Source organism: Gouania willdenowi, chromosome 8, assembly GCF_900634775.1.
Source record: "Gouania willdenowi chromosome 8, fGouWil2.1, whole genome shotgun sequence".
NCBI classification, from domain to species: Eukaryota; Metazoa; Chordata; class Actinopteri; order Blenniiformes; family Gobiesocidae; genus Gouania; species Gouania willdenowi.
Window position 1 is genome coordinate 15,952,449 of NC_041051.1, and position 26,968 is coordinate 15,979,416.

At 37.2% G+C, this 26,968-nt stretch overlaps 1 protein-coding gene across 2 annotated transcripts; it reads left to right on the forward strand.

The window, feature by feature from the left end:
• The first annotated feature begins 2,584 nt into the window (after positions 1-2,584).
• usp36 (ubiquitin specific peptidase 36) lies at positions 2,585-25,263 on the forward strand. Of its 2 annotated transcripts, XM_028455727.1 has the most exons (20): positions 2,585-2,723; positions 8,969-9,234; positions 9,343-9,564; positions 11,932-12,042; positions 13,693-13,795; positions 13,888-13,955; positions 15,141-15,211; positions 15,312-15,394; positions 15,486-15,597; positions 15,700-15,840; positions 16,104-16,204; positions 16,271-16,409; positions 16,516-16,881; positions 18,468-18,692; positions 19,031-19,155; positions 19,268-19,957; positions 20,845-21,008; positions 21,117-21,302; positions 21,419-21,534; positions 23,508-25,263. In XM_028455727.1, the coding sequence occupies exons 2-20, from the start codon at positions 8,982-8,984 to the stop codon at positions 23,637-23,639; spliced, it is 3,408 nt and encodes a 1,135-aa protein (XP_028311528.1). In that variant the 5' UTR covers positions 2,585-2,723; positions 8,969-8,981; the 3' UTR covers positions 23,640-25,263. The 2 variants fall into 2 exon arrangements, 1 of the variants encoding a protein (XP_028311528.1); XR_003674664.1 differs by lacking the exon at positions 23,508-25,263 and having other exon boundaries at positions 20,845-21,012.
• The last annotated feature ends 1,705 nt before the right edge of the window (positions 25,264-26,968 follow it).

Consider the following 26,968-nt stretch of genomic DNA (forward strand, 5'->3'; position numbering starts at 1 on the left):
CCGAAACATTTAATAATTCATTAAATTTTAATTTTAATTTTGGTGGGTTTGGTCCTCTATTCAAACAGTATAGAAAGTACATTAAAAAAAAAAACAGGAACAAAAATGAAAATTAGGAGTATAGGTAGCCCCGTAAGGAAATTAATAATTATATCACAAAACAATTTTGTAAAATGAGCGCAAAGTTAAAAAAATAAAAAAATTGTGTAACATTGCTGCCATCTAGTGGATGTAAGTGCACTATGCACGGTTGTTTTATCCACATTTATAGGCCCAGCAGGGCTTCACTGTAGTCATCATACATTATGGGATGTATGATTTATTTTCAGTGGTAACCATGCCAACCTGAAGAAGATGCTGAGTGTGGAAAGTGAACAGCAAGACAATAGTTTCATGTAGTTTTTCTGCTGTTGAGATGAACTAACCCACATTCAAGACCCACAAAGAGCAGGAATTTCTACCAACATTTGAAAAATAAATAAATAAATAAATGCAATATGGGCAATAATTGTATCACGCTTGTATGGTACAGTACATCTTATGCACATAATATGAAATAATTTACACAAGAATACAGCAGTATAGCATATTTACTGCCCCCTAGAGGTCAAAAGGAAACAGTATTTATTGATTGTCTCCAATGATGAAGGCCTTGACAGCAATAACAAATTAATTAAAAAAAAAAAAAACAGATGTAATTTTTGGCAAAACAAGGTACACGTAAAGTTATACAGTTTTTATATTTTATGGTCTCAAATAAAACATTGGTAAAAAAAAACAAAAACATAGAAAGTTTCAGTCATAGGAGGAACAGACCTCCAGCCCGTGTTGTGCAATTCATATTTATGTCATTGTATTTATTCATTTTTAGGAATCTATTATTATTATTATTATTATTATTATTATTATTATTATTATTATTATAGATGATAATTTTAAAGTGTGTAAAAACTTGCAAAAAACTTTATAAAAATGACCTTCAAAAATACTCATAAGAAGAAAGTGGTTAATTACTCATGCAAGCATATGCTTTTTAACCTTACGTGCACAACCCTTATTAATGATATAACATATAACATACCTTGTTCCTTTTGTTCCTTTTTTTAATCTTGGTTTGTACAACCATAAACGCTAATTCATTAAACTCTAGTTCTCCAGTTTCCTTTTATATATTTTATTTTGTAAGATCACAAACAATAATATGTTTGTGTGTTATGTTTGTTAGTTTTTTGTTTGTTTGTTTGTTTTATGGGTTTTTTGTTTTGTGAATATGAATTGTGTAAATACACCACTATAAAATGAAGAAATAATTACAATAATTCAATACTATTCCTCCAAAAAATCAAATCAAATTGGTGAATTCATTCATTCATCTCTTTACTAAGAACCAGTATTCAACTATGTTAAACCTCTGGCATGTACTTATATGTACATTTTATAAGATGCAAGTAATGGATAGTGCATGCACTTTAATTCATGCACTTTAATTAAAAGTATGATCACCTGTTTGGATTTTAAATGTTTTATGTATACTCTACATCTGATGTGTGATAGCGCCATTAGCTGTGGAAAAAAAAATGTATCATGTCATTATGTTTTTTTTTTTGTTCTTTTTAACCCTTTCTGCATGAGTTATCTCATGGTTATTACTGTGTAGATAAGGGCAAGTGTACAGAGGGTTAAAGGTGAACTCTCACAACCATAAACCTGGCTTTATGATTAAACAGTTGTTAACGTATATGTTGTTATTATTTTGCTATCTTGTTCGTATATGTCATTTGAGATCAAACCTGATGTAGGAAACCCAAAATTTGTGAATTCTATATTTTCCTCATTCAAGTGCAAAACATAATTTACTACTTTAAGTTTTTTCATGATCATTGTTCACAAAACACAAACGTATTTATTTTCATTGCCACCACCCCGTTTTTTTATTTTATTTTATTATTTATCAAAGGTAAGACTAACTTACTGTGACATGTGTGTAGATCTGCATGGGCAATATATATCAATATTCAAGATATATTGAGATTTCTATTTTGGCAGTATAGAAAATGACATTATCACCTATAACGATGTGTTTTATTCTATAGCTTATTTTGCATTAAACTGCTTGTTTTAGGAGTCGCTGCCTTCGCTACTTCTCAGAAAAGCATGAAAAGCTCAGTTTGGTGAATTGCGGAATGTGTCTTACTTAACCCAGACCTTCCCCTAGACAAGCCACACTGCAGAACTCACTCACACGTGCTGTCCCTTGGAGGAGAAAAAGACTTAAAGTGGCACATATTGTGCAGCTGTTTGTTAATACATGTGCTTGTGTGACCCTGAGGGGTCAGGATGCTTCACTGGATCAAGTGTGTGTGTGTGTGTGTGTGTGCGTGTGTGTGTGTGTGTGTGTGTGTGTGTGTGTGTGTGTGTGTGTGTGTGTGTGTGTGTGTGTGTGTGTGTGTGTGTGTGTGTGTGTACTGACTCCTGTGCACTGCGCGTCACTGGTAAACAGCGGCTCAAAGTCACGTGTGGCTCTCGCCCGACTATTTGACGTCACCACAGACGTTCATTGGTTTCCGATCTCATCCTGTCCTCTGATTGGTCTGTGTGTGGCTGTCAGTCATATCGCTGAGCCCGCCCCCTGATAATGCAGCATGGGCGAAAAGACTAGAACGAGAAGCCTCAGCTGAGGAAGCGGACAGCCCTGTAGTCTCTATGTTTTGATAGAACAAAAGGTAAGCGTACAACGCACACATTTTATTTCCTTTAGCAACGCGCTGTCGTTAAGCACCAAATGTTGGTTATGGCGACTGAAGCGTGTTAGCTTCGTGGACGCTGAGATGCTAACCCACATTGCAGCACAGATGGAGACCGCAGGCTCGCCACGTTAAGTTAGCTCCCTGGCACGTTTGTGCTCATTGTTTAGTGTTTAAAATGTGTAATACTACATAACCATTATCAAAGGACGGTGAGTTACAACAAGTGAAAACGTTTAAAAGTGCTGGGATTGACTGACGACGCTTGTTGTTGATAATAAAACCCAAAACAGCACCGATTAGCCGCTGCTGTGGTTAGTATCCTGTCGTGTCAGCCTGGTAGACTGGCCTGTAGCGTTGGGTAGAGTGTTATCGATCGACTGGTGATTATTTTAACCGATGAATGATTTTCGATTTTATTATGGGAGTTACCTGTAATTATTGACCTTTTAGCACTTTAATATCATAATTAGCTTGTACCAGTTAGCTTCTCATCTAAGCATACTGTTTGCCTTCTCCATGAGACAATATTGTTTGTTTCGTAATCATTTATTTTGGCTCTGTTACAGTTTTGCTGCAGTTTTCTGATGATTAAACAAGCAAATACATAAAAGATAAGAAAAAAGAAATAGATACTGTCAAATTAATCTTTCTACATAAACACAAAAAATATTAGTATCGATTTATTTAAGGAGTATTTACTAAAAACATGATCGCATGCTGGTCACCAGGTAAAATATTTTATTGATACGGAAACGTATGAATAGACTGTCAATCTGTGCATACGCAGCGCCCCTCATTGGCCAGTTTTGGTGACGTGACAGGTGCACCACTTGACTTAAAGTTCCGTCAGTTTTATTTTAGCTCATTTATTTTTTAGCTAACCCTTATATTTTATCCCACGAAATACTCTAAAATGTTTCTTTTTTTTTTGTCATATATATTTTTTTGTAGGTGGAATTTGCTGTGTTAAATATGTTAAAATGAAAAAATATATATGACAAAAGCAGGACTTGAACCCGCGGCAGTGGAAGGAAGAATTCTTGAGTCAGGCGTTTTAGACCACTCGGCCAACCTGACACGGATCTATTGATCCTTGTTCGTATCAATAGACACATGGCGGCTGTATTTTTGTTATTTCTAAAATAAATTAATATATTATTCATTGTCCAAACGTGTTGACATTTATTATTTTTAACATATCCAGGCATTTAGTTAAAGTTAGTGGTCATGTATGATTTGTACCTTTATTGTTATTTCTACATTGTCTAAAATAATAAGTGTAAGCCTCTGGTATTCAGTGGTCATATATGAGGTGTCAAATTCTTATGTTAGTGATTTTGTGGCTTTAAAAATAAGATGAGAATAAAAGTGTTTGTCTACATTTGTCCCTCTATACTCCATATAACAACATTTATGTCAGGCTTTTCATCATATTAGCAATCTCTTTTTTTTTAGCTGTTTTATTTGTTTAATGAGAAAATCACAAAGTTAGCCTTTTAAATTGTTGAGAGAAGGTTATGATTCGTTTTGACTGCCTTGTTTGTTCGACTCACAACGTCAAACACAATATTTTTGCCATTGAAATACTTAGTAGTCAAAACAAAAAAAATTGTGCATAATCAAAAGTGCATATATTTAATACCTAAAAAAACAAATTAGATTTTAATCCCTTCATTGGCACAGTAAGCTTGAACCCTAACCGCCTGCTGTTTTCTGATGGTAAAATTATGATAAATTCCCGAAACTGACACAAATATTATTAAAGCGAATGAGGGTCGGGCATCTTTTAAATTCGAATGTTTCAAAGAGGCAATTGTACAATGTATGTAATCTATACAATGTATATAAAGGGAGAATCGTAAACCCTGCCCAAGAAAGTAATCAGTTCTTCATTTGAGCTACTTCTATTTTATCGTAGCATTTTTTTTTTTTTTTTTATTCCAAAAGATACATTTTTGATATATTTACTATCCTGCCAAAGTCTCTTACTAGACATCATAGCTCCTAAAAGTTACAGCCTGGCATCCACTGGATACCGATGTTACAGCCTTGCGTATCGGTTAATACCGATATTGATACGATGTCAGCACGAATCATACATACTTTTATTACTTGTTTTGTTGTGTGGAATGTTAGAAAAGGCTTGATCATGTGATGTTACTCAAACAGAGAACAATAGTCAGCAACAGTTTGTTGGAGTGTGAACCACAGTCACCTATGGAGAGAAGTGCTCGAGCGGGACATTTTATCGGAGCGCTTGATTTTAGATGCAGTCCGATAAAATTCGATATTTGTTTTCTGGCTAATATCGGACCGATATCCAATAGCAATATTGGATCGGGACGCCTCTCTAGTATCTAATGCTTAACCTTAATCGCATTGATATTAAGGTTTTCACTACTGCGATAACCTAACCTCAGATGCTGGAGGTTTTTTCTTTTGTCTCCATCATTTGAGTGATATATATGTTCGTTCACCAGTCAGAATTGCCAAGAACCGCCTTCCTGGGCTGCTGGCCAATCAGAGATGGTTACAGGACACATGCTTGAATGCGCTGCAGCGAGTCTCTGAGTGCGCTAACAACAACTACACTAGGGCCCTTTAAAATCCACGTTAACGGAATCATGGAATCCACTATTAAAAACGAAATCTACTGTTGAATGCGGAAATGGACAGAATCGGGTTCAAACGACGTTTTTTGTTGCGGAAATGTCATTCCCACTCTCAACTTGGCCATCCTGACCGCATCAAACATCAACGTCTAAACTGGCATAAAACTACGTAAATCATCACTGACACCTAAATCAGAGCCGACCAGTGCCCGCTTAACTTTAACGTGTCTGTAAAACTCCATCCGTTTTTCATGTAGCGCTGCTGCGCTCCGTGAGGACAGCAGCAGCTTTAATCAGTTTTACCTTTTCAGAGCGTTTAAACATCTGATCAGAGCTACAGAAGATCTGTGGATAAAGTTGTTCTATTGTTGTGGACGAGATCATCGATGCCAGGGATTGTAGATTAATGATAACTTCATTTACATTTATTTTTGTTTAATCATTACCGTCTGGAATGATGTCATCTGGATCATTTAAATTAAGTTAATTTAAATTAGGTTGATCAAAACTTAATCAACAAACCTGCTCAGATTCAATAAACCATTGACCCCTGAGGGTAAATATGGTGACATTAATGCTGTTCTCATACATCTTTATATGGCATGAATAATTAAAAATGAGCAGTCAGAATAATCCATGTCAGTACAATTTATATTTACCTTTTAATTGCATCTTACTCATTATTTTAAATTTCATTTTTATTTTTGACATTTTTGTCTAATTATGGGTTGTCTATTAATTAGTATTTATTTTGTTTCTTCACAGGAGTTAAAAAAACAATATTTACTGAACAAATATTTCTAAAAAAAAATCGGAGTATTAAAAAATAAATGTGGAAAACACGGAATTTGGGGGGGGAAAAAACGCATATGCATTTAAATGTATAGAATATTTTTGAAAAATTGTGAATCGAATTGCAATCGCATTATCTGTCAGAAAAATTGCAATTAGGTTTTTTTGTCAAAGTTGTGCAGCTCTAATTGTATATCACACTTTTAAAAAAAAATTTTTTTTTTTTTTAAAAGGTTTTTTTTTTTAAAGGTCGTTAAAAATCTTGTTAGTGCTATACTAAAATACTTAACTCAAATTGAAAACATTGTTTATGCAACGTTAATACTCTATTTTTTGTTTATGCAAAGCAATCATTCATTACATGATGAAAGCTGGTAATATATGAAAATCTGGGGCTTTGCTTACCTTCCTTTTTTTGGTCAGTGTATCAGTGCTTTCTTACCTCAGCAGTTGAAAAACTGCAGTTTGCAGTTTTTCTGCTGTCTCTGTTGTTCTTAGATGTATTGGTATTAGCTGCACGTGAAGGTCAGCGTGTCCTTGTGCATACGATGCATGTAGAGCCCTCCTTCCCACCTCATGACGTCACTGCCCAATCTGATGAGCAGCTCTCTCTGGGAAATCTGTGCCTTTTACTGTTTGTGTGATGCTGTAACATTTACATGATGAAAGGCTCACTGTATCTTTGTGCTTGCTCATGGTATTACAGATTTGTCAATATTTATGCAGCAGTAGAAATGCTTTTCTGTTGAAATCAATACTTTGCTACTTACTCTTTGAATGCTTTAAGCTAATGCGATTTTAAAGGTAGACAGAAAATGTATTTTTCATAGCAGCATCACTTATGGTACCGTACTTGCAAAATATTGCAATGTACAGCTTGTGTTGCATTAAAGAATAGTTGACTGTGTAGTAGTAGGGCTTGTAAATATATTGTGAACAGCAGCTGCTCTCATCTTCTGCTTCCTAAACGATGGCTGTGTCCTGGTGTACCACCTACCTCTGAGGCTGCTGTGCTTTCTAATATGTTGCATAACAGTAGGAACAGCTGCCAAGACCCAGTTGGCTCCTCTGTGCTTTATCTCCTATGAGTAGGGATGTAACGATTCACTCAACTCCCGATTCGATTCTCTCACGATTTATTTTAAAAATGAGACTGTAGACAAATGATGACTTCTTTGAAATAAAAAAAATACTGTACTATTTTCTTTTATCTTTCATTGTCAGAAGAATCCCTTGATAAACTATGCAAAACAATGCAATTTAATTAAAAATAAATCCAGAATGAAATAAAGAAATAGTACAAATGAAGAAGGTTGGCTCTACAGTAAACTATGCCAAACTGCATAATAGTTCCTTTTCTTTTGAAAGTGCAACTGAAAATGTACTTTGTGCTTTAACAATTGGACTTTAAAACAAATCCCATATCAAGAAATAATATAAACAAACAAACTATGGCTTTCATTCTCTCTTGTTTCTCCCTTTCCTCTCTGAGCCCCTCTGACCTTGGATTTTACAAGTTCTTTCTTTCTCACTTCTTTCATTTTGTCTTGGGGAAACCAAAATGCTTCCACACTTCTGATTTAAAACACGGTGATACGTCCTGAATTTTGAATGCTAAATAGATTGCGTCCTTTGCTGTAAAAAAAAAAAAAAAAAAAAAAAAATATATATATATATATATATATATATATATATATATATATATATATATATATATATATATATATATCTTTAAAGTACTGCGATTCAGTTTCAGATTATTGATATGAACCGTGACACCTTTAAATCGATTTTTATCTGCCTCACGATTAATCTTTACATCCCTACCTATGAGGTAGCATCAGTTTGACTCGTTGAAATAAATCCAACACACCGACCTAAACACATGGACATTTAATAGTTGAGCATTGAGAAATTACAATGAAAAACTTTTATAAAGCATAAATTACACTGCTTTTACTAACTAGATGGAGTCCCAATTAATATGTTAGAAGTATATTTGAACCTTCTTTGTTATTGGGTTATACTGTATATCGAATTCTCTATTTTGATGATTTTGATCAAAAACATCGAGATGACTATTGGTCCACATCTCCCAGCCCTAAATGGGAATAATTTTAATGAAGACAAGAAAAATTAAATGAAATAGAATCTATATTTTTTTTAGAAAAATGAGAGGTTAAGATGTAAAGGTAAAATGTTCCCATCATCCTTTATCTGTGTTTCAAATCATTAAGATTTATGTTATATTGTCATTTTGAGAAATAATATCGAGATATGAGGTTTGAGCTATAATTGACTCTAAATTATCTTGGAGGCAACACATAAATTATATAAAGACAAAATTCTCAAACATTTGGTATTATACAAAACAAAATACTTAATTACAATTCCTTATATATATATAATATATAATGTTGATAAATAAATAAAAATAAGTGACACTATTTTCAAAAAGAAAATATCACAATATATTTTAGAATTTTTTAAAGCACAAGAAATATGTTTCTAAGAGTACAAACTGTTCTTAAGTTTTGTAAATAAAGAAAATATATATGTAATATATATGTAATTTTTTTTTTGCATTAATTGAAAAATGCAAATCAAATGTACTTTGTTGAATGCTTGCATTTCTTTTGTGTATATTATTTAACGATAACTTGAAAGTAATGGTTTATACTGTTGGGCATATAAGCTTTTTTGCGTCTGCCTGTTTCAGGCTTGTTATATATTTTTAAATAGTAATTCATGTTTGAAGATTTTTTTTCGACTGCACCAAATAAACTGAAAACTGACCTACAATGCGTCTCCTTGCAGTGATGTTCCAACTATGCCGATAGTGGATAAACTCAAGGAGGCACTAAAACCTAGTCGCAAGGAGACTGGTGATGACGGTGACCTCAACAAACTGCTAGCTTCTTCCTCCAAAAAGGTCCTCCTGCAGAAAATCGAGTTTGAGCCCGCCACCAAAGGTTTCTCATACCAGCTAGACAGCCTAAAAAACAAGTATGTGATCCTTAACCCGAGGAGCGAGGGGGCTACGGGGCAAAAGGCCACAGAGGCGACCCTCATCAAGAGACAAGGTCAGCCCTGAAACTAAACTCGATTTGACTTGCAGCCTTTTCTTCTTATGTTCTATGTTCATTTTTTTTTTTTGTAAATGTCACAAAATTCCGTGCTTTTTTTGTCAGTGTCGGAGAACATTGGTTTGGGTCAGAACGATGGGATTCCTGCTCCTCAGAAGATGCTGTTTCCGGGGAACAAGCTCGCCCTTAAATGGGAGCGTGTGTACAGGGTGGGATCCGGACTCCACAACCTCGGGAACACCTGCTTCCTCAACTCCACGGTGCAGTGTCTCACCTACACCCCACCCCTCGCCAACTACCTGCTCTCTAAGGAGCACAGCCGCGCCTGTGAGTACTTGAAATGTGTCTTTTGCTGAGTTGACTTTTTACTTTTACTCCTTACGTTTTTTAAAATACTATTTGTACTTTCTACTCCTTACATTTTAAAATTGAGCTCGTTAATGTTAAAACCTTGTCACTCAAATTAAACATGCCACTACCTGCCTATGCTGCTTGTGAAAGGCTTTTCAGCAGCAGGACTCTTTTTCAGACCAAAATGGGCACGTCTCCCTCCAGAAACCTGGAGAACATGATTCTCTTGAGGCTAAATGAAAAAAAAATTTTTATGTTAACATTTTCAAGTTTTTAGAAATGTTATACTCAAAGCTGCTCTGGATTTAATTGAGCACATTTGTTTTACTTTTTTACTTAGGTACATTTAGTAGCATGTACACTTTACTTTTAATCAAGTAAGTGCACAACTTTAATACTTTTACCAGTCATTTTTTATTCAATACTTTATACTTTTGCACTACTGGCGTTAATATTTGATTTTCTTTAGTTTCTATTAACATCCCATAAATCAGGGGTCAACAACACGGTGCCCGTGGTTCCCAAGTAGCCCACGTAGACCATGTGAGGTGCCCTCAGACCTGTTCTAACAGCAGCGCAAGTCACTAGTTATCTGATGTACAGGTACTGTATGTCAAGTCTGGTTTAAATGGTGCCTTATTGGAGTTAATAATAATACATTTTATTTATATAGCACTTTTTCAGTGCTCAAAGACACTTTACAGGGATAAAATACAGTGTGTAAACAATAGGTGGAAATACAGAGGCATACAAGTAATTAAAAACACAATGTAATAAACAATAGATAGTCTACAAGATAAAATGGTTATACATTCAAAGCAGTCCGGAATAAGTGGATTTTGAGGTGTTATCTGAGGGTGAGAAGGTCCGTGCAGTCTCTGAGGTTTTGAGGGAGTGAGTTCCAGAGGATGGGGCGGCAATAGAATAAGTTCCATTTCCCCAGGTTCGGCGCCTTGTCCTGGAAGAAGGGGACAGGATGTTGGTGACGGAGGAGCGGAGGGAGCGAGATGAGGTATGGCGATGAGTGAAGCAGGTCAGCGAGGTAGGAGGGGGCCAGGTTATGGAGGACTTTGAAAGTAATCAGTAGGACCTTGAATTAGATGCGCTGAGGGTTAGGAAGCCAGTGTAGATTTTAAAGAACAGGGGTGATGTGTTCACGGGAACGGGTGTTGGTGAGGAGGCAAGCAGCGGAGGTCTGGATGTATTGAAGTTTCTTGAGGGTTTTGAATGGTAGGCCGTAGTGGATGCTTTTGTAGTAATCGAGTCTGGAGGTGAAGAAGGTGTGAATGATGATTATATCAGATTTGTCAGTTGAGTTTGAGGAAATTTCGTTTCATCCAGACTTTTAGTTCTGATAGGCAGTGGGTGAGGGCGGAGAGGGTGGTGTGAGTGATGGATTTAGTGATGTGTAACTGAATGTCGTCGGCGTAGCAGTGGAAATGGAGATTGTGACGACAGATGATGGAGCCATGGGGGAGAAGCTAGAGGATGAAGAGGAGAGGACCAAGCACCAAACCTTGGGAAACGCCTTGAGACAGGGGAGCTGTGATGGAGGAGCAGTTATTGATCTGGATGAACTGTTGTCGGGTGGTGAGGTAGGACTGGAGCTAGGGCCAAAGCAGAGCCAGTGATGTTGAAGGAGGTTTTAAATACTGCTGCAGATTGTGATGTTTTTTTTCTAAAAAAAAAATAATTTAAATAAAAGAAATAAAATTTAAAAAAGAGTTGTATAAAATCTTACATAATAGTTCAATTGTAAGAACTTGTTTCAGTTTATAAAAGAGTGACTAGTGAATAAGGAACATGATGATTCCCTATAAAAATGTTTCAGAAGTGGTCATTTAAAAAATGAAACGGTGGCATAAACTTAGAGAAATAAAGTGTCTCATGTTTAAACTTAAGTATTTCCTAACATTTTAAGTAGATGCAAAGTCTTCCTTCATTATCTGCCCCTCTAATTAAAGTGAAACTGGTTAATTCTAGTTGATCAGGAACTGGTAGCCCTTTGAATTATTCAGTTAATTTGAATTAGCTCACGGTTTCAGAAAGGTTGGTGATCCCTGCCATAAATTCTTAAAGAAATTGCCCAAATTGGTTTGAATGTTACTGTGAAATGTCTTGACAAACTGTTAGGCTTTTAGTCAAGGATGTCTAAATGTAGCTATTGCTGTTTTGCTGAAGTTAATTCTGTACATTTTTGAATCATGGAAAATCCACTTGAGACGTTGTGGAGATGTCTAATCACCCGTACCTGTGTTTGACAAATTTCCACATTTAATTAGGAATAAAAAAAATGTCTGTTCTTCGATTTAAGTGATTCGTTTTCTTTTTTGTGTGTTTCAGGTCACCAATCGGGCTTCTGTATGATCTGTGTCATGCAGAATCACATCATTCAAGCCTTTGCAAACACTGGAAATGCTATAAAGCCGGTTTCCTTCATTAGAGACCTAAAAAGTAAGCTCATTCATTTTTCACACAATATGTTTGTCTGCTAGTTATATTACCGATTGTAGCAGGAGTTACTGACTTACTGCTACCTGGCTTATGCTGAGCATTGCTTGAGGCACTATGATGCAACAACAGCCACAGTGTCCACGTGACTCCAGATCCTGAATGGAACAGAGGCACTGCAGGCTGAGAATGAAGGCTTTAGTCCACATGAGGAGACGAGGTGTTGGATGCTTCCTGACATGGGTTACCATTACATGGTAGTCTCTGTGCCTCTGATCGATCTCACTTTATGTGCTGCTGCTTCTGCTGCTGCTGCACACAAACCATCACATTCTGCGCCTTATTTTCTGTTTCTCCTTCCCCCTTTCATCTCCCCCTCCCTCTTGCTTAATGCCCTCTCGCTCTCCTTGTGACTGCGGGCTGGGAATAGCAGCCGTGGCAAAAGTGCTTTACTACCAAACTTCAGAGGATTGGTTTCACTGTTACAATTTAGTAGTTTTTTCCGTTTATTCATTTAATCATTTTCCCATTCACACACATCTGTACCATTTAATTGGCATGATCTTAACTTATTATACAAACCAAATGAGCATACTACAGCATATTCTGGTAATTCTTCAGGAACTCGCAGCTGGAGTTCTACTTCCCAAATAAAATTACTGCAGTCTGCAGTTTTCAGCTTCTCGACATGTGCCTAGAAGAGGTTATTAGTGCATGGTGTCAGATTCCCCTCTAACACACACACACACAGACACACAACGTTGTAAACAAGCTGGGTTACTATCATCAAAGTATGGAGATGACCACATAATTTACTCAAGAAGTCATAAAATGGAATGAGCCAGGCATTTGGAGCAACATTATGCCTTTTGTGAGACGCGTACATTACACTGATGCTAGTGTGCTGGATCCACTTTAGGACCATTAGCTTTTAAAAAGGCTCTGGGCCACTTAGTCAGTTACCCTACAAACACATTTATTCTTAAATACTTTGTACAAGCAGTTAAGGAGAAATTTCTATTGCTGTTTACAGTGTCATCTACATTGTTTTCAATAATAGATAAATAATAGTTGACATTATCTCTTGTTTGACATGTTCTGCATTTTAATTTGAGCTTTATTTTATGGTTTTACATTGAAGGCCTGCTTTTTTTTAACATTACTTTGTATTGTGTATATGTTTTTGAATTGCAACATGGACATTTCAAACTGCATGACTTCCATAAACTTAAGTGTGTACTAAATTTTATCTTTTGCAAAGCTCTGTAGCACTTTGCAAAAAATGCGATACACGTGGTGCAAGATGTAACAAATGTTAGCTGTACAGAAAAAGGCCATTGTTCAGCTGTAGATTTCAAGAGGGAGTGCGATGTATTGTCCAACGAAGTTTTAAGCATTAATTAGATAATGCTAAACAATCGTGATTGTTTTTTTTTATTTATTCTAATGTAATTCTATTTTACTGACTGTAGTCTACAAGGTGTGTGAAAACACTGCTGGTTTGATGAAGGTATTAATATACCACACTTACTGTTTCATAATCAATTACAGACATTTCTGACTTCCTGTATAGGACTGAGTAATTAAAAATATAAATATTTGAATTTTCAAACATTAATTTTTTTTTAAACAAATTAATCTTTGTCTCAACAGAAATTGCCAGACATTTTCGTTTTGGAAGCCAAGAAGATGCCCATGAATTTCTGCGCTACACCATCGATGCTATGCAGAAAGCCTGTCTCAATGGATATCCCAAGTAAGGCCTTGTGATCTTTGAAAATCTAGCCTTTTTTAAGACAAAAAAAAGAAAAAACGTTGACAATTTCTTGGCTTTTGTTTTTTCTCAAGGCTTGACAGGCAAACCCAGGCGACTACATTGGTTCACCAGATCTTTGGAGGTTACCTCAGGTCAAGAGGTATTGTCCCTTTTTACCAGATTAAAAGATTTGGACTCATCCCTTTAGAAATAATAATTTAATAAATGTATGTATTGGTTTTGTTCTTGGAATACGTATTTTAAATTAGGAGCCACACAGTTGGGGCCTCCAATGTTCCATTTAAAATTTTCCCAAATTCTATTTTTCCCACCTGATCTGCACATGCTGTCGAAGGTCAACACTACATGTAGTGCAATGTTTTGCGACAGCTCACCAAATTTTCCCAAATTCCATTGCAAGGTTTGCCCATTTTTGTATTATTTACATTTTATCAGCTTTCTCTTATGATATAATTACTGGCGCATGAAATGTCCGAAAACCAAGCCAAAACTGCTTAGTCGGAATTAATTAGGTTAAGTCTTCATTAGTTCCGATTTCAAAATGGCTTGTTTACTTGAGCAGGATTGCAGTCTCACAGGATTTTGATAGGAAAAGTCTGTTGGTTTATTGTCTTCCAAACACTTGGTGCACATTATTTGTATGTTTTACAGGAGAAATATATTGAAAATTAATAAATGCTCTTCCAAAATATGTTGGTGGGGTATCCGGGTCATGTAACATTTCCTTTTCAGGAAGTTAAATCTGTAACTTCAGTTTGTTTTAGAGGACAGTTAAACCTTTACTTGACTGTGAATCTTTAAACCTAGAAATGTATTGGTGAAATTCTTTTAAATGGACAGACTAAGTGGAGCACTGTCACAGCAGAAAGACCTGTGGGACTTTTTCATTATTTATTTAGAGTGGAACTCTCAGACCATGTCTATTTTTCTTTTTTATGCGAGGCTAGCCAGACCATCATTGGTTCAAAGATATTTTATAAGAATAAATGTGAAACTGAATTTTTTCTTGTTACCAAAGTACATTCTTTAAGCCTTTGAAAACTATTTTACTTTGTTTTCTACAGTAGGAATTTAGAAAATGTATTAATTTGCATATCATATTTTTTAAACCAGTATGTAAAACACACAGACGTGCAAGGGTCACGCTGACCTTTAAAGCATTAATGTTCAAATACATTTGATATGATTTTGTCATATACATTCATCTCATCAATTTATATATTGACACAAGAGCCTCAGTTTAAGATGTATTCCACCATCTAGTGGTGACACATGATGTAACAGGAAAAGTGTTGATAGCATTTATTTTTTTTCCCCTTTTCAGTGAAATGCTCTCTTTGTAAGAGTGTGTCAGACACTTATGACCCTTACCTGGACATTGCCGTCGAGATTCGGGTATGTCACTAAAGTTATCAATGATCTTACTTTTAGTGTGAATATATCTGTGAAGAGTCCATCCAGGTATAAGATGCATTGCTCTGATTTTGTGTTGTAGCAAGCGGCAAACATCGTGCGAGCTCTTGAGCTGTTTGTAAAGCCAGATGTGCTGAGTGGAGAGAATGCGTACATGTGTGCAAAGTAAGTTTTATTAAGTGTGTGCTAGCTGTAATAAGATGAATGTTCATTTGGAAGTAAATTAAAAAGTGCATTACACATTATTTCTCCTCAGGTGCAAAAAGAAAGTTCCTGCCACCAAACGCTTCACTGTCCATCGAACATCCAACGTACTGACCCTTTCTTTGAAGAGGTTTGCCAACTTCAGCGGAGGAAAAATAACAAAGGTCACTGATGAATTCACCTGTTTGTTGTTGTTGTTATAGGGCTCCCTCCATCATCAGTGTGTCTCATCACTGTTTCTTTCCCCCATTTTTTTTTTTTTTCAGGATGTGGGATATCCAGAATTCCTCAACATTCGCCCCTACATGTCTCAGAGCTCAGGTGATCCGGTCCTGTACGGCCTCTACGCTGTCCTGGTGCACTCTGGCTACAGCTGTCATGCTGGCCACTACTATTGCTACGTCAAGGTTGGTCAACAGCTTAATGATTCTTTGTTTTTAAGAGCTTACTTTATCATTTGCTGTTGAAGGGGGTGTAAAGTATCTGAACCATTTGATGATAATAATCTTCAGTACAACTTTAGTAACTCCTCTTTTACACTGTGCACCTCGACCTCTCACATGCAGCACATTGAAATGACTGTGACCTATTTCATAATGCAAGAAGGTACAGATTTGTACATGTATGAACTGCACAAGCTGCACCTAAAATGTCCTTTTTTTTCTTTTAGGCAAGCAATGGACAATGGTATCAAATGAATGACTCAATGGTTCACTCCAGTAACATCAAAGTGGTCTTGAACCAGCAAGCTTATGTGCTTTTTTACTTGAGGTTAGAGACTCACACTTTAAAAAAAAAAAAAAAGTTATATGTTTTTAAGAATTTCTTTCTTTAAAGGGTCCCAGAAACCAAAAAGAACATTGACGGGCAGTCGACCAAGCAGGTGATGTTGCATTCAGGGAAGAACAGTGCATCTTGTGAGCAAATAAAGCGGACCAACTTGAATGGACCTCCATCTTCTCCACAAGTCACAAAAGTACTGGAGTAGATGACACTTTAAAAAAACATATGAAATTATTTAAAACTTACTACTTGTAGTTGAAATATTGAATCTTTAATAAACACTCCTCTACCCACAACAGAAACTTGAGCCCGCTCAACTGCGCAAAATCCAGTCTATGGATGGGGGTCTGGGTTTGTCAATATCAAGAAATGGCGTTAACACTCTCTCGCAGCCCCGAGCCTCCAATTGGACGGCGTCCTCCAATGGTTCTGGGAAAGTTTCAAGTGGACCCACAGTTATTGACGAGCCATTCAAGAAGCTGAAGAAGCCCTCCCCTCAGGGGCAGCCTCCTCAGTCCCGCAGCAGCGCCCCCACCCCATCCAATAACGGGCTGAGCAGGACGGAGGGTGATAAAAAGCAAAGTGGGGAGGGCAGAGGCCTTGCTGCATCTACCTCAATAAAGTCATTGTCTGACTCTTCCTCTGCAGACACGTCTGAATCAAAGGTACCAGTAACCAGTGGGAAAACTCAAGCCAGTCAATCTGAAATACATTGTTTTTTGTTTCAATTCAACAGTTGTTGATTGATTGATTTATTATTTAAAATCATAAAATACACCCTGCATACAAATTTAGGAACAACTTATGTAATATTTTAAGCTGCTCGGGATGATAAAGACACAGTGTGGTCCTCACAGATTAATAGATAAAAGGTTATTTGCTCGAACATGTAAAAGGTTTTAATTTTGCTTGGAAGTTTGTTTTGATCTCCCCCACAAACAATGTTTTTACATTCTCAGAAGAATTTAGCACATTTCATTGTGAGACGTGGACTCCTGTAGACGGATGCATAGAAGTGGTGTTTTTTCCCCCTCATTTTTACTGTGCCAGACAAAAGACAGTGATTTGCTCGACACTATTTTTGTTCTAGTTTGTTCCCGTTATTCCCGTGACATCAGTACACTTTGCGAGACAGTCAATTTCAGCTAGATTCTGATTAATTTGTCTAAATTCTAAAATAAACGTCCGTCATTGTCTTCCTGCAACTTTCAGCTCGTGAAAATGCCAGAGATGTGTTGAGATGTTACTTTGGCAAAGTTTTGGGGCAAACGCAAGAATTCACTAAGAATGAAGAATAAACACTTCTATATGTTTGTCTACATGACACCACATCCCACAATGCAATGTGCAAAACTTTTATGACTGTAAAAAATCCAAGTGTTTACAGTGGAGATCAAAACAAACTTTCGACTCAAGATTTCAACCTTTTACCTACTTATTTATTTTAGAAATTGATCTTTAATTTAGTCTACACCAGTGGTTCCTAAACAGGGGTACGTGTAACCCTAGGGGTACATGAGCACATTGCAGGGGATTTAACAATTAATTAAAGAATAATCAGGAAATGTTCCCAGTTCCTTTTTATGCTGTTCCTTTGTCAAATTCACACAAACTAACACTACTATTGCTAAATAAAATACTATATTTTCTTGTAATTTATTGAAACCAGATTATTTTATGACGTAGAGGCCAATTCATCACACTTCTGACAATAGAAGACAACAATTAGCTGCATTTTACAAAGACTGTATTTACTTACTATTGAAGTAATCGCATAAAAGTTGTAGATTAACTAAATTCCACTCTGTTTTAAATTTGTAGATTAAGTCTTATGGAATCAATGTTCAAGACACATTTAGGGTTTTAAGAGAGCCCGCTGTGAAACTGAAAAAGCATATGAAATTATGGAGTGTACTTAATAATAATAACAATAATAATAATAATAATAATAATAATATGAAGAGGGGGTACACAATATTTGAATAAAACGCGAAGGGAGTACTTGGGACCAAAAAGAACCACTGGACTACACTATCTGTTTAAAAAAAAAAAAAAAAAAAGATCATTTCCAGCAGCTTTAAATCAGCATTGTTTAATTGGCATTTATACTTTAAATTAAGGTGCCATGTGAAATTTTTATCCACAGCTCAGTTGTCACTAGTTCTGATTTAGTTTATTTAGTATGTTGAGTAGGAACCAGTGCAGCTTGTTTAAGTTCACTGAGGCATAACCGCCCCCTCCTTTTACCCAGGGCTCTGTTGGTCCCAAAAGTGCGCCGGTCGGGGAGACTCCCTCCACCCCCCGGAAAGGCTCCAACAGCCTGTCGTCTCCCAGCAGGAGTTTAGAACGCTCCCAGAGCACGGAGGAGCAGAAGATGGCAAAGATAAAATCTCCTGCTCTCAACAACGTTTCATCCGAGGCCACCAGCATTATGTCACCCCCACCTGCCAAAAAACTGGCCCTGTCAGCCAAGAAGGTTAGCTGGTTCCCATAACTGCAGTCATCTGCATAACTAAACTTAAGTCTATATTGTTTTCCTGGTTAATGTAACGTTATCTCTGCAGTCTATCTGTTTATCAATCACATGTGGGCTCTTGTTTAGGGTGTCTTCTGTTCTCTTTGGTTCTTTTTTTTCTAACCATTTCTAATTCTTCTCTACCACACCCATTTTTTTGTTTCTCCCCCCCCCCATCATTTTATCTTTCATGCTTGTAACCATCCCTTATTCCTTCTCATGTGCTCTTTTTAATTTTTGTCGCATTCATAACTATTTTCTTTAGACCACCAAGTTTTTATTTATGTCGATAACTGCAGGCTCGCAGCCGGAGTCTGATCAACATTGATGATGTGCCCTGTTTGCCGCACCACCTCTCCAATGACCACATTCATCAAAATCAACTAAACTCTCTCACTGTTGCCTCAACTACTCATGCCCACAGGTAGGAAATGTGATCAAGAAACAACGAAAATGTTTAAAAACCTTTCATTTATAGTGTATAAAACGTGCAGGCAATTATAGTTTTCTTTTTTCTTCTTTCTCTCTCTCATCAGAGTCGGTTCATTTCAGTCATCTCAACTTCAATCATCAACCGTCATCCACTCAAGTCAGGCCTTCAGACAGCAGAGCCCTCAGAAACTGTCCCCACATTCTACTCTGCAAAAACCACATGGCATCTTCTCTCCTTTAACCAATGGGCTTCACAGTTCAGACCCAAAGAGACCCAAGTCTTCCAGTAATTCAAGCTCTAAGGTCAAAGAAGAAGGCTTTAATGCTTTAGTAGAAACTGTCCACCCAAAAAAGAAGAAGAAGAAAAAGAAGAGACGGCATTCTGAAATTGAGGCTGACACAAAGCCCAACATCGTGCTAGCCTCAGTGACCCAATCCAGTCCTTTGGAGTCCACAAGTGAGAAGAAGCTCAAGAAGAAAAAGAAGAAGCGGAGAAGGGAGACTGAAGATAGAGAGGAAAAGCTGGGGAGGGAATGTGTCCCATCTCATTTGGACAAAACTGGCCCCGAGGAGGACTGGTGTCAAAGTGGCATATGGAGCCTCCAACCTTCTGATGCAGGAGAGTCGGCACAAACACAGTCTTTGTCTGGCACCACTGCAACTCACCTGGAGTCAAGTCATCAAGACCAGGAAGGAGATTCGATTATGAGGAAGAAGAGGAAAAAGAAAAGAAATGCGGTTCCAACCGAAGAGGCTCTGCTGGACACGGAGATCACAGCTTCTGCCTCACAATGGTTGGTCTGACTTTAGCATCCTTTGTGTATCAGTGGTTTTTTCTGAACAAATGCATGAACTTAGTTTCACTTTAACATTAGCAATGAATGTATTACGTGTCTTGCTTTGCCACACAATGCCATTTACTGTTGTTGCAACATCATTATTGTATTTGCACCAAACCAGGGGTGTCAAAACTTATTTTAGTCCAAGGGCCAAATACGGACCAGTTTGATCACAAGTTGACTGCAGGTTTTAGGAGGGAAAATGAACAATTTCAACATTAAGCTAGGGTCGGCCATTTCCTCCAAATACACTTTGTAAGTTTTTGGTTAAAATTGTCTCTATGTCCTGACAGAAATTAAGATTTTTTGTGCTCTGAAAAAGGAATGAAGAAAATCAATTAACTGTAGCAGCTGTAAATCTGTAATAACTTCGACCAATGGAAAAAAAAGGGGGGGTAAAGGCGGAGCCATCAGGGAGGCTGCAATCAAAATCATGCTAGTTTTTGTAAATCACCTACCCTACCTTTAATATGCCTAAGTTTGCACTTCCAGTTATAAATGAGACATAAAGCATGGAAGGCATCAGTGATACCTAAGCAATACGTGGCGGATATTTAAATGTCCTTTGATTTATTTAATTATTTTTTTAACCCTTTTTTTATTTCATTTGGGGAGATTTTGTGGAACAATTTGAGTAAAATTGCAGGATTTTGGAAAAATGTAGACATTTTTTTCAACAACAATATACTACTGAATTCTTATTCTCCATTGGGCCAAATCGGAGGCCCTGAAGGGCTGGATTTGGTCCCCGGGTCTTGAGTTTGACACGTGTACTCAATTATAACATGTTACCACAACAGGTATAGTTCCTTGCTCTTCATGCATTTTTCTCTCATCAACAGTTATTCTGAAAATTCAAACATTCTAGAAAAGAAAGCAAAGAAAAAGAAGCTAAAAGAAAAAATGAAACTGTGTGAGTCTCGTTCTGATGTGGAGCCAGATGCAGCTGAGCCAACTCCAATGAGGGTCCCTACTGAGAGTGTTGGAATGAGCAAAAACAGTGCACGTAAGTGAGTTACAGCCTGTTGTGTTTCAGTGAGCTCCATTGGTCACACAAACAGCTCTAACATGATCAGCATAACTTCTACTCTTGCCTTTGTTCTTTCTGATGCAGCCGCTGTGGTAGTGTGGGACAGTCAAGTAAAGGATGGCTACAAACGCAGTCAGGCTCCAGCAGCTAATGGAAGCGTGTCGGAGGTACCGGCTCGCACTGCTCCATCATCCTGGGATGGAAAAAAGACCAGTGATGTAGTTCAAGAGCTGCTCAAAAACGCATCCGATAAAGCATACGGAGCAAATGGTGAGGCCCGGGAAAATGTTTGCACTGACTTAAGTTTGTTCTGTGCTCGTAGTATTTTGATGTTTTTATCATTTTGAATTAAACACTCAAAGGCGATGAATGTGTATTTATTGCAGTCCTCAGTTGGGACGGTGAGATTTCCGCCATCAGCAAAGATGCCATCGAAGATGTGCGCAATGCAAGAAGTGACACTGTGATTGATGAGTGGGATGAAGAGTTTGACATGGGAAAGGTGAGAACAAACATATTCAAACATTTAAAGTAGAATATTCTATAATATAATACACTGAATATGTCAGGGTTGGGGGTCAGTTACATTTTTCAGTTACAGTTATGTTTTCAATTATCATTGTTCAATTACAATTCAGTTACGATTACAGTGCCCGGCATTTTTCCCAATTACTATTAAATTATGATTATCTTTTTTTTCCCCTGAAAGTCAATTACAATTACATTCTCAATTGCTAAAGTTCAATTACAATTAATCACAATTCCTATGTTTGAAAGAAAAAACCCCCATAAAACCGCCCTCTTGCGTTAGCTTTCTGTTCGCATTTCTTATGATAACGGGTCAGTTTTAACCCGTCTTAAATCAAAATAAAAATACACAAAAAAAACCAGTGTCATCTCATTTTTCATCCCAAGTTTTGCGTTAAATTAATAAATGAAATTATAATTGACAAATTGTATAGAATTTTAATGCCATTTAAAATTGCAAAGTCAATTATCTAAACTCAATTACAATTCAATTCTGATTACAACAGCAACAGATTTTTAATATTAAAAATACAATTACAACACTATAATTGTAATAATTATCAATTACGCAATTATAATTGACCCCATCCCTAAAATATATACATGATTGTTATAAACTGATTATTTTCTGGGATTGGTCACATGGTCAGGATTTAAATTAATTAATCATTTACTTATACTGTGTACTTTCACTGTCATGGTAGGTAATTTTACAATTGAAACAAGATACTTGTCTACAGTTAATTAATTAAAGCCAGTAGCCTGCTTCTGGCACTGCCATAAGATTTTATTCAGGTTCTTATTGTAGATCAGGTTACTTGAGTAGGAAGTTGTAACTCAGCTCTTGGGTCTTCTTGTGCTGTGGTTGTATTGGGCTGGAGGTTGTCATTTCTATTTGGGGACTCATTCATTCCAAGGTTGAAAATGTGCATTTAGCTCATTAGGTGTGTATAACTTCCACTCTGATCTAAAAATGCCATGCACTATTTTCCAATCTGTGAAGAAGGATGGATGTCATGAATTCAGATTCAGGGTTGAGGGTTTTGGGTGGAGAAAGAAAAGGATTGCCAGCCACTGGGGGGTGCACACGCACAGCCTCTTGCGGGCACTTCTCTTCTGATAGTCAGATGATGTGTCACGACCTTGAGTAGATCACTTCAGAAACAAAGTTCCAGGTGGCAATGGGGGAGGAGGAGAAGGGGGACAGAGCGGCATGTCTAACAAACATCCTTGGTGTGTAGATAAGACAGCCTTGACGACTGGCATGGGAAGCCAATGATAAGTGCTTTGTTTTCGATCTCATGCTAGCACAATTTCTGTAGCTTTGGGTCCTGGTCACCTTTTGCAGTAATCTAATAAGGTGGCCTTAGCTTGTAGCTGAGCATATCATTTCTCCAAGTTGGTTCCAATTCTGTGTAAACGTTCTTTTGAGTTCGTTCATCACATGCCAACGTAATGCGGACTTTGCGATAGCTCAAAATGCTGCCAGCTCCAATCAGCAGCATGCCTGCTACCATAATTCTAATCATGTAGATGTCTTCCACGTCCTCAGCGGAAAAAATGGACAGACGCAGGACCCTCCGCCAGGAGTCAAGCGTGTATCCAGCAGCAACCGTTCTGTCCGGACCGGAGGGTTTACCTCTGCCCTTTCTTTTTGTCAAAAAAATTTGGTTGATTGCATTGAGACCAACTAATGAATTCCATAATTTTGGTTTTTGGATAGAGATGTAGAGAGGCTCCTATTAGATTCACAAGACAAAACGAACAGTGTCTCATTGCAGCTAATGGCACTTAATGAATCATTTGTATGGCTTGTTTTTCTAGTAATGGAAAAGTGTCTTCTAGTAATTTTGCTCTTATTTGGTGTCTGTCTGTCCCATGTATTCTACAGGACTGTATGTAATGTAATCCTGATAGGATAATTGATCTCTGACCTTTTTCTAATAGGTGAAAAAAGTGAAAAACTACAAGAGGGAAAAGTGGAGAAGTGGGAACAGCATCTTTCAGAAGATCCAGGACAGGAGGAACAAGTGGTCTGTAACTCCCGGAGCCAAGAGAATTTTCGGAATCCGCCGCTGAGAACTTGGAAATATTTTTCAGACTGAAATACAAGATGACAATACTGTTTACCAAACTTGTACTTTTTTTTCACAATTATACATTTTTACTTGATATTCCCACATGTATAGAAAATTGGAACCATCAGCCCTTTGGTTTTACCTTAGCAGTCAGCTGGTTTTTACTGACAACCTGATTTTATTTCTCCACACAATTCCTCTGATGATAAAATATTCTATGAAGTACTTGACATGCTTGGATCCTCTGAGCCTGTAATTCTGAGCCCTGAAAATTAGCCTTTATTACATGGAGTAAAATGTCCCAGATGTGTGAAGGTTGAGCAGGTCTTCAGCTGTTACGTCCCACTGTTCACACTCTGACTGATCTGCTGCTGCCTTCACAGACATAAAGGCTCAGGAAGTCAGACGTCGCTAAAGTGACCTTTTGAATCTCACCCTCCTCTGCAAATGATTCATGTATCAGATTAAAATGTGTCTGTTTATTATAACTTTAAAGCTTTTAATTTCTTTATTGGCCATATTATTTTAGGGTTTTTTTGTTTTTGTTTTTAATTTTCTGCAACATTGTGTTTTATGGACCAAATTTTACCTGCTTAATGTTGGTAAAAATTAGGGTTTCATATTACTAGAATTTTTATGTTTACACCAGCATGACATTTTATTATTTTTTTTGGTGGTTTTGTTTTTACATGTGCCTTTTTTGTTTAAATTTCTATCATTAGTAATATATTTTCTTCATCTAAAGGCATGGTTTGTAATTCACCTTTGCAGAGTAGAGGTTAGGGGTTTCTGAAGCAGCTCATTCAGTTTCAGTCATTTTTAAACATGCAGCTACTTTACTTTAAAAGATTTAAATAATTCCCCCCCCCCACTGGATTGAATTGGGCCTGCCACATGATTGTTTCTCCCCCCCCCCCCTCTCTTCTTGTCTCTTTTATCTCTATGCAATCCCATACGCTCATGCTTATCAGCTGAAACTGGGCTGAGACTCAGGATCTTTGTGGGCCGTCATCATCCTGTACATCCTGTAGAGACTGTTTTCTATATACATAAAAAAAACATTCACATGTAAAAACCATCGGAACGCCTTGTGCTGGTTTTTGGTACTGATGCACAGAGGGAGCATAGACATTTTTTTTAAGAAATGCTTTGACATTGTAGTAGACTGTACAGTCCATATTGTGCAACCTGTGTACGCTGTAAAGATCTGCCCATGCATTTCTCCCCATTCTAGAGATGTTGCCTTTAACTGGCTATTAAAAGTTTAGGATTCAATGTTATAAATGTAAAATTTAAGCGAGGAAATGCTCAGATTAGCTGCTGGTTGTTAAACTTGAGAAAAATATCTGTAAATATGTTTGTCCATATTGTGTTGAGAAAATGATCCGTTCTCGCGTGACAGCTACCCTATGTCACTGTAGTTCAGACGCTAGGATGATGGGTTTGTCTGATGTGAATGCAACAAACGGTCACACAGAAACATCAAAAGAGTTTAGACTTTCACGTTCGCATTGATTGTTCTATACTTTGCACCACCTTTTAGGACCAGGAATGTGTGCTTTCATAGTGAAAGTAGCGCTGACTGCAGTAGTTAACCGAAAAGGTGCAATAAAGTTGTGACTTTTGTGAGTTGCCGGTGTTTTATTTCCCAAATAAGACACATTTTTGTTATTGCGTCAATCATATGATTTAAACAGCCACTTGAAAGGGAAAACATGGAGTGAGCACTTTATCTCACAAATTCTATATTTTGGGAATTGTTAGATTCGGTCAAGTATTTTATCTTCTATTTATCCAGTATTAACATTAGTTTACAGTTCAACCACGTAACTGTGGTTGGTCACACCTGAGTTTAATTTCTGTAGCCATACCCAGGCCTGATTACCGCACACGTGTTCTCAATCTAGAAATTGCTTAAATAGGACCTACCTGACAAAGTGAAGTAGACCAAAAGAAACTCAAAATCTATAGACATCATGCTGAGATCCATAGATGTTCAGGACGAAATGTGAAGAAAAGGTAATAAAGCCATTTCTAAAGCTTAGAGACTCCAGTGAACCACAGTGAGAGCCATTATCCACAAATGGCTAAAACAGAACAGTGGTGAACTTTCCCAGGAGTGACCGTCTGACCAAAATTACCCCAAGAGAGCAGCGACGACTCATTCAAGAGGCGACAAAAGACCCCATAACATCTAAAGAACTGCAGGCATCACTTGTCTCAGTTAAGGTCAGTGTTCATGACTCCACCATAAGAGAGATACTGAGCAAAAATGGCCTCCATGGCAGAGTTCCAAGACCAAAACCACTGCTAGGCAACAGGAACATTCAGGCTCATCTCATTTTTGCCAGAAAACATCTTGATGGTTTTGGGAATATATTCTGTGGACTGATGAGACAAAAGTTGTTCTTTTTCAGAAAAAGACCGTCATACCAACAGTAAATATGGTGGTGGCAGTGTGATGGTCTGGAGCTGTTTTGCTGCTTCAGGACCTGGAAGACTTGCTGTGATAAATAGAAGCATGAATTCTGCTGTCTACCAAAAAAATCCTGAAGGAGAATATCCAGCAATCTGTTTGTAACCTCCAGCTGAAGCAAACTTTGGTTCTACAGCAGGACAATGATCCAAAACACACCAGCAAGTCCACCTCTGAATGGCTGAAGAAAAACAAAATGAAGACTTTGGAGTGGCCTATTCAAAGTCCTGACATCAATTGTCATCTATTGAGATGCTGTGACATGACCTTAAAAAGGAGGTTCATGCTCGAAAACCCTCTAATGTGGCTGAATTACAACAATTCTGCAGATATGAGTGGGCCAAAATACCTCCACAGCGTTGTAAAATACTCACTGCAAGTTATCGCAAAAGCTTGATTGCAGTAGATGCTGCTAATGGTGACCCAACCACGTATTAGGTTTAGGGGGCAAACACTTTTTCACACAGGGCCATGTAGCTTTGGATTTTTTTCTTCCTCATTAATTAAACCCGTTTGTATTTTGCATTTTGTATTTATTTGTTATCTTTGACTAATGTTTAAATGTATTTGATCTTAAACATTTAAGTGTGGAAAACATGCAAAAAAGTAAGAAATCAGGAAGGGGGCAAACACGTTTTCACACCACAGTTTATAGATTTAGGAATAGTACATTATTATTTTCATTGAATTCAAAATATGTAATGTTTTTCCATTCATTGTTAACTTCATGCGATGTTTTTGCTCAATGTATTACTATATATGAGCAACTTCAAAACAAACTACTTTCCTGACCAAAGTTGGATTGAAGTTGTAGTGACGTCACGGCGGGGATGGGCGGGCCGAGATGTGTGAAA

What these genes read in the sequence shown, in the direction of transcription:
- usp36 (XM_028455727.1), top strand. Translation starts at nt 8,982, where the DNA reads ATGCCGATAGTGGATAAACTCAAGGAGGCACTAAAACCTAGTCGCAAG. An exon ending in ACTACTATTGCTACGTCAAG is followed by an intron (nt 15,841 to 16,103) that starts GTTGGTCAACAG and finishes TTTTTCTTTTAG; the next exon opens with GCAAGCAATGGACAATGGTA. An exon ending in ACAGCTTCTGCCTCACAATG is followed by an intron (nt 19,958 to 20,844) that starts GTTGGTCTGACT and finishes TCTCATCAACAG; the next exon opens with TTATTCTGAAAATTCAAACA.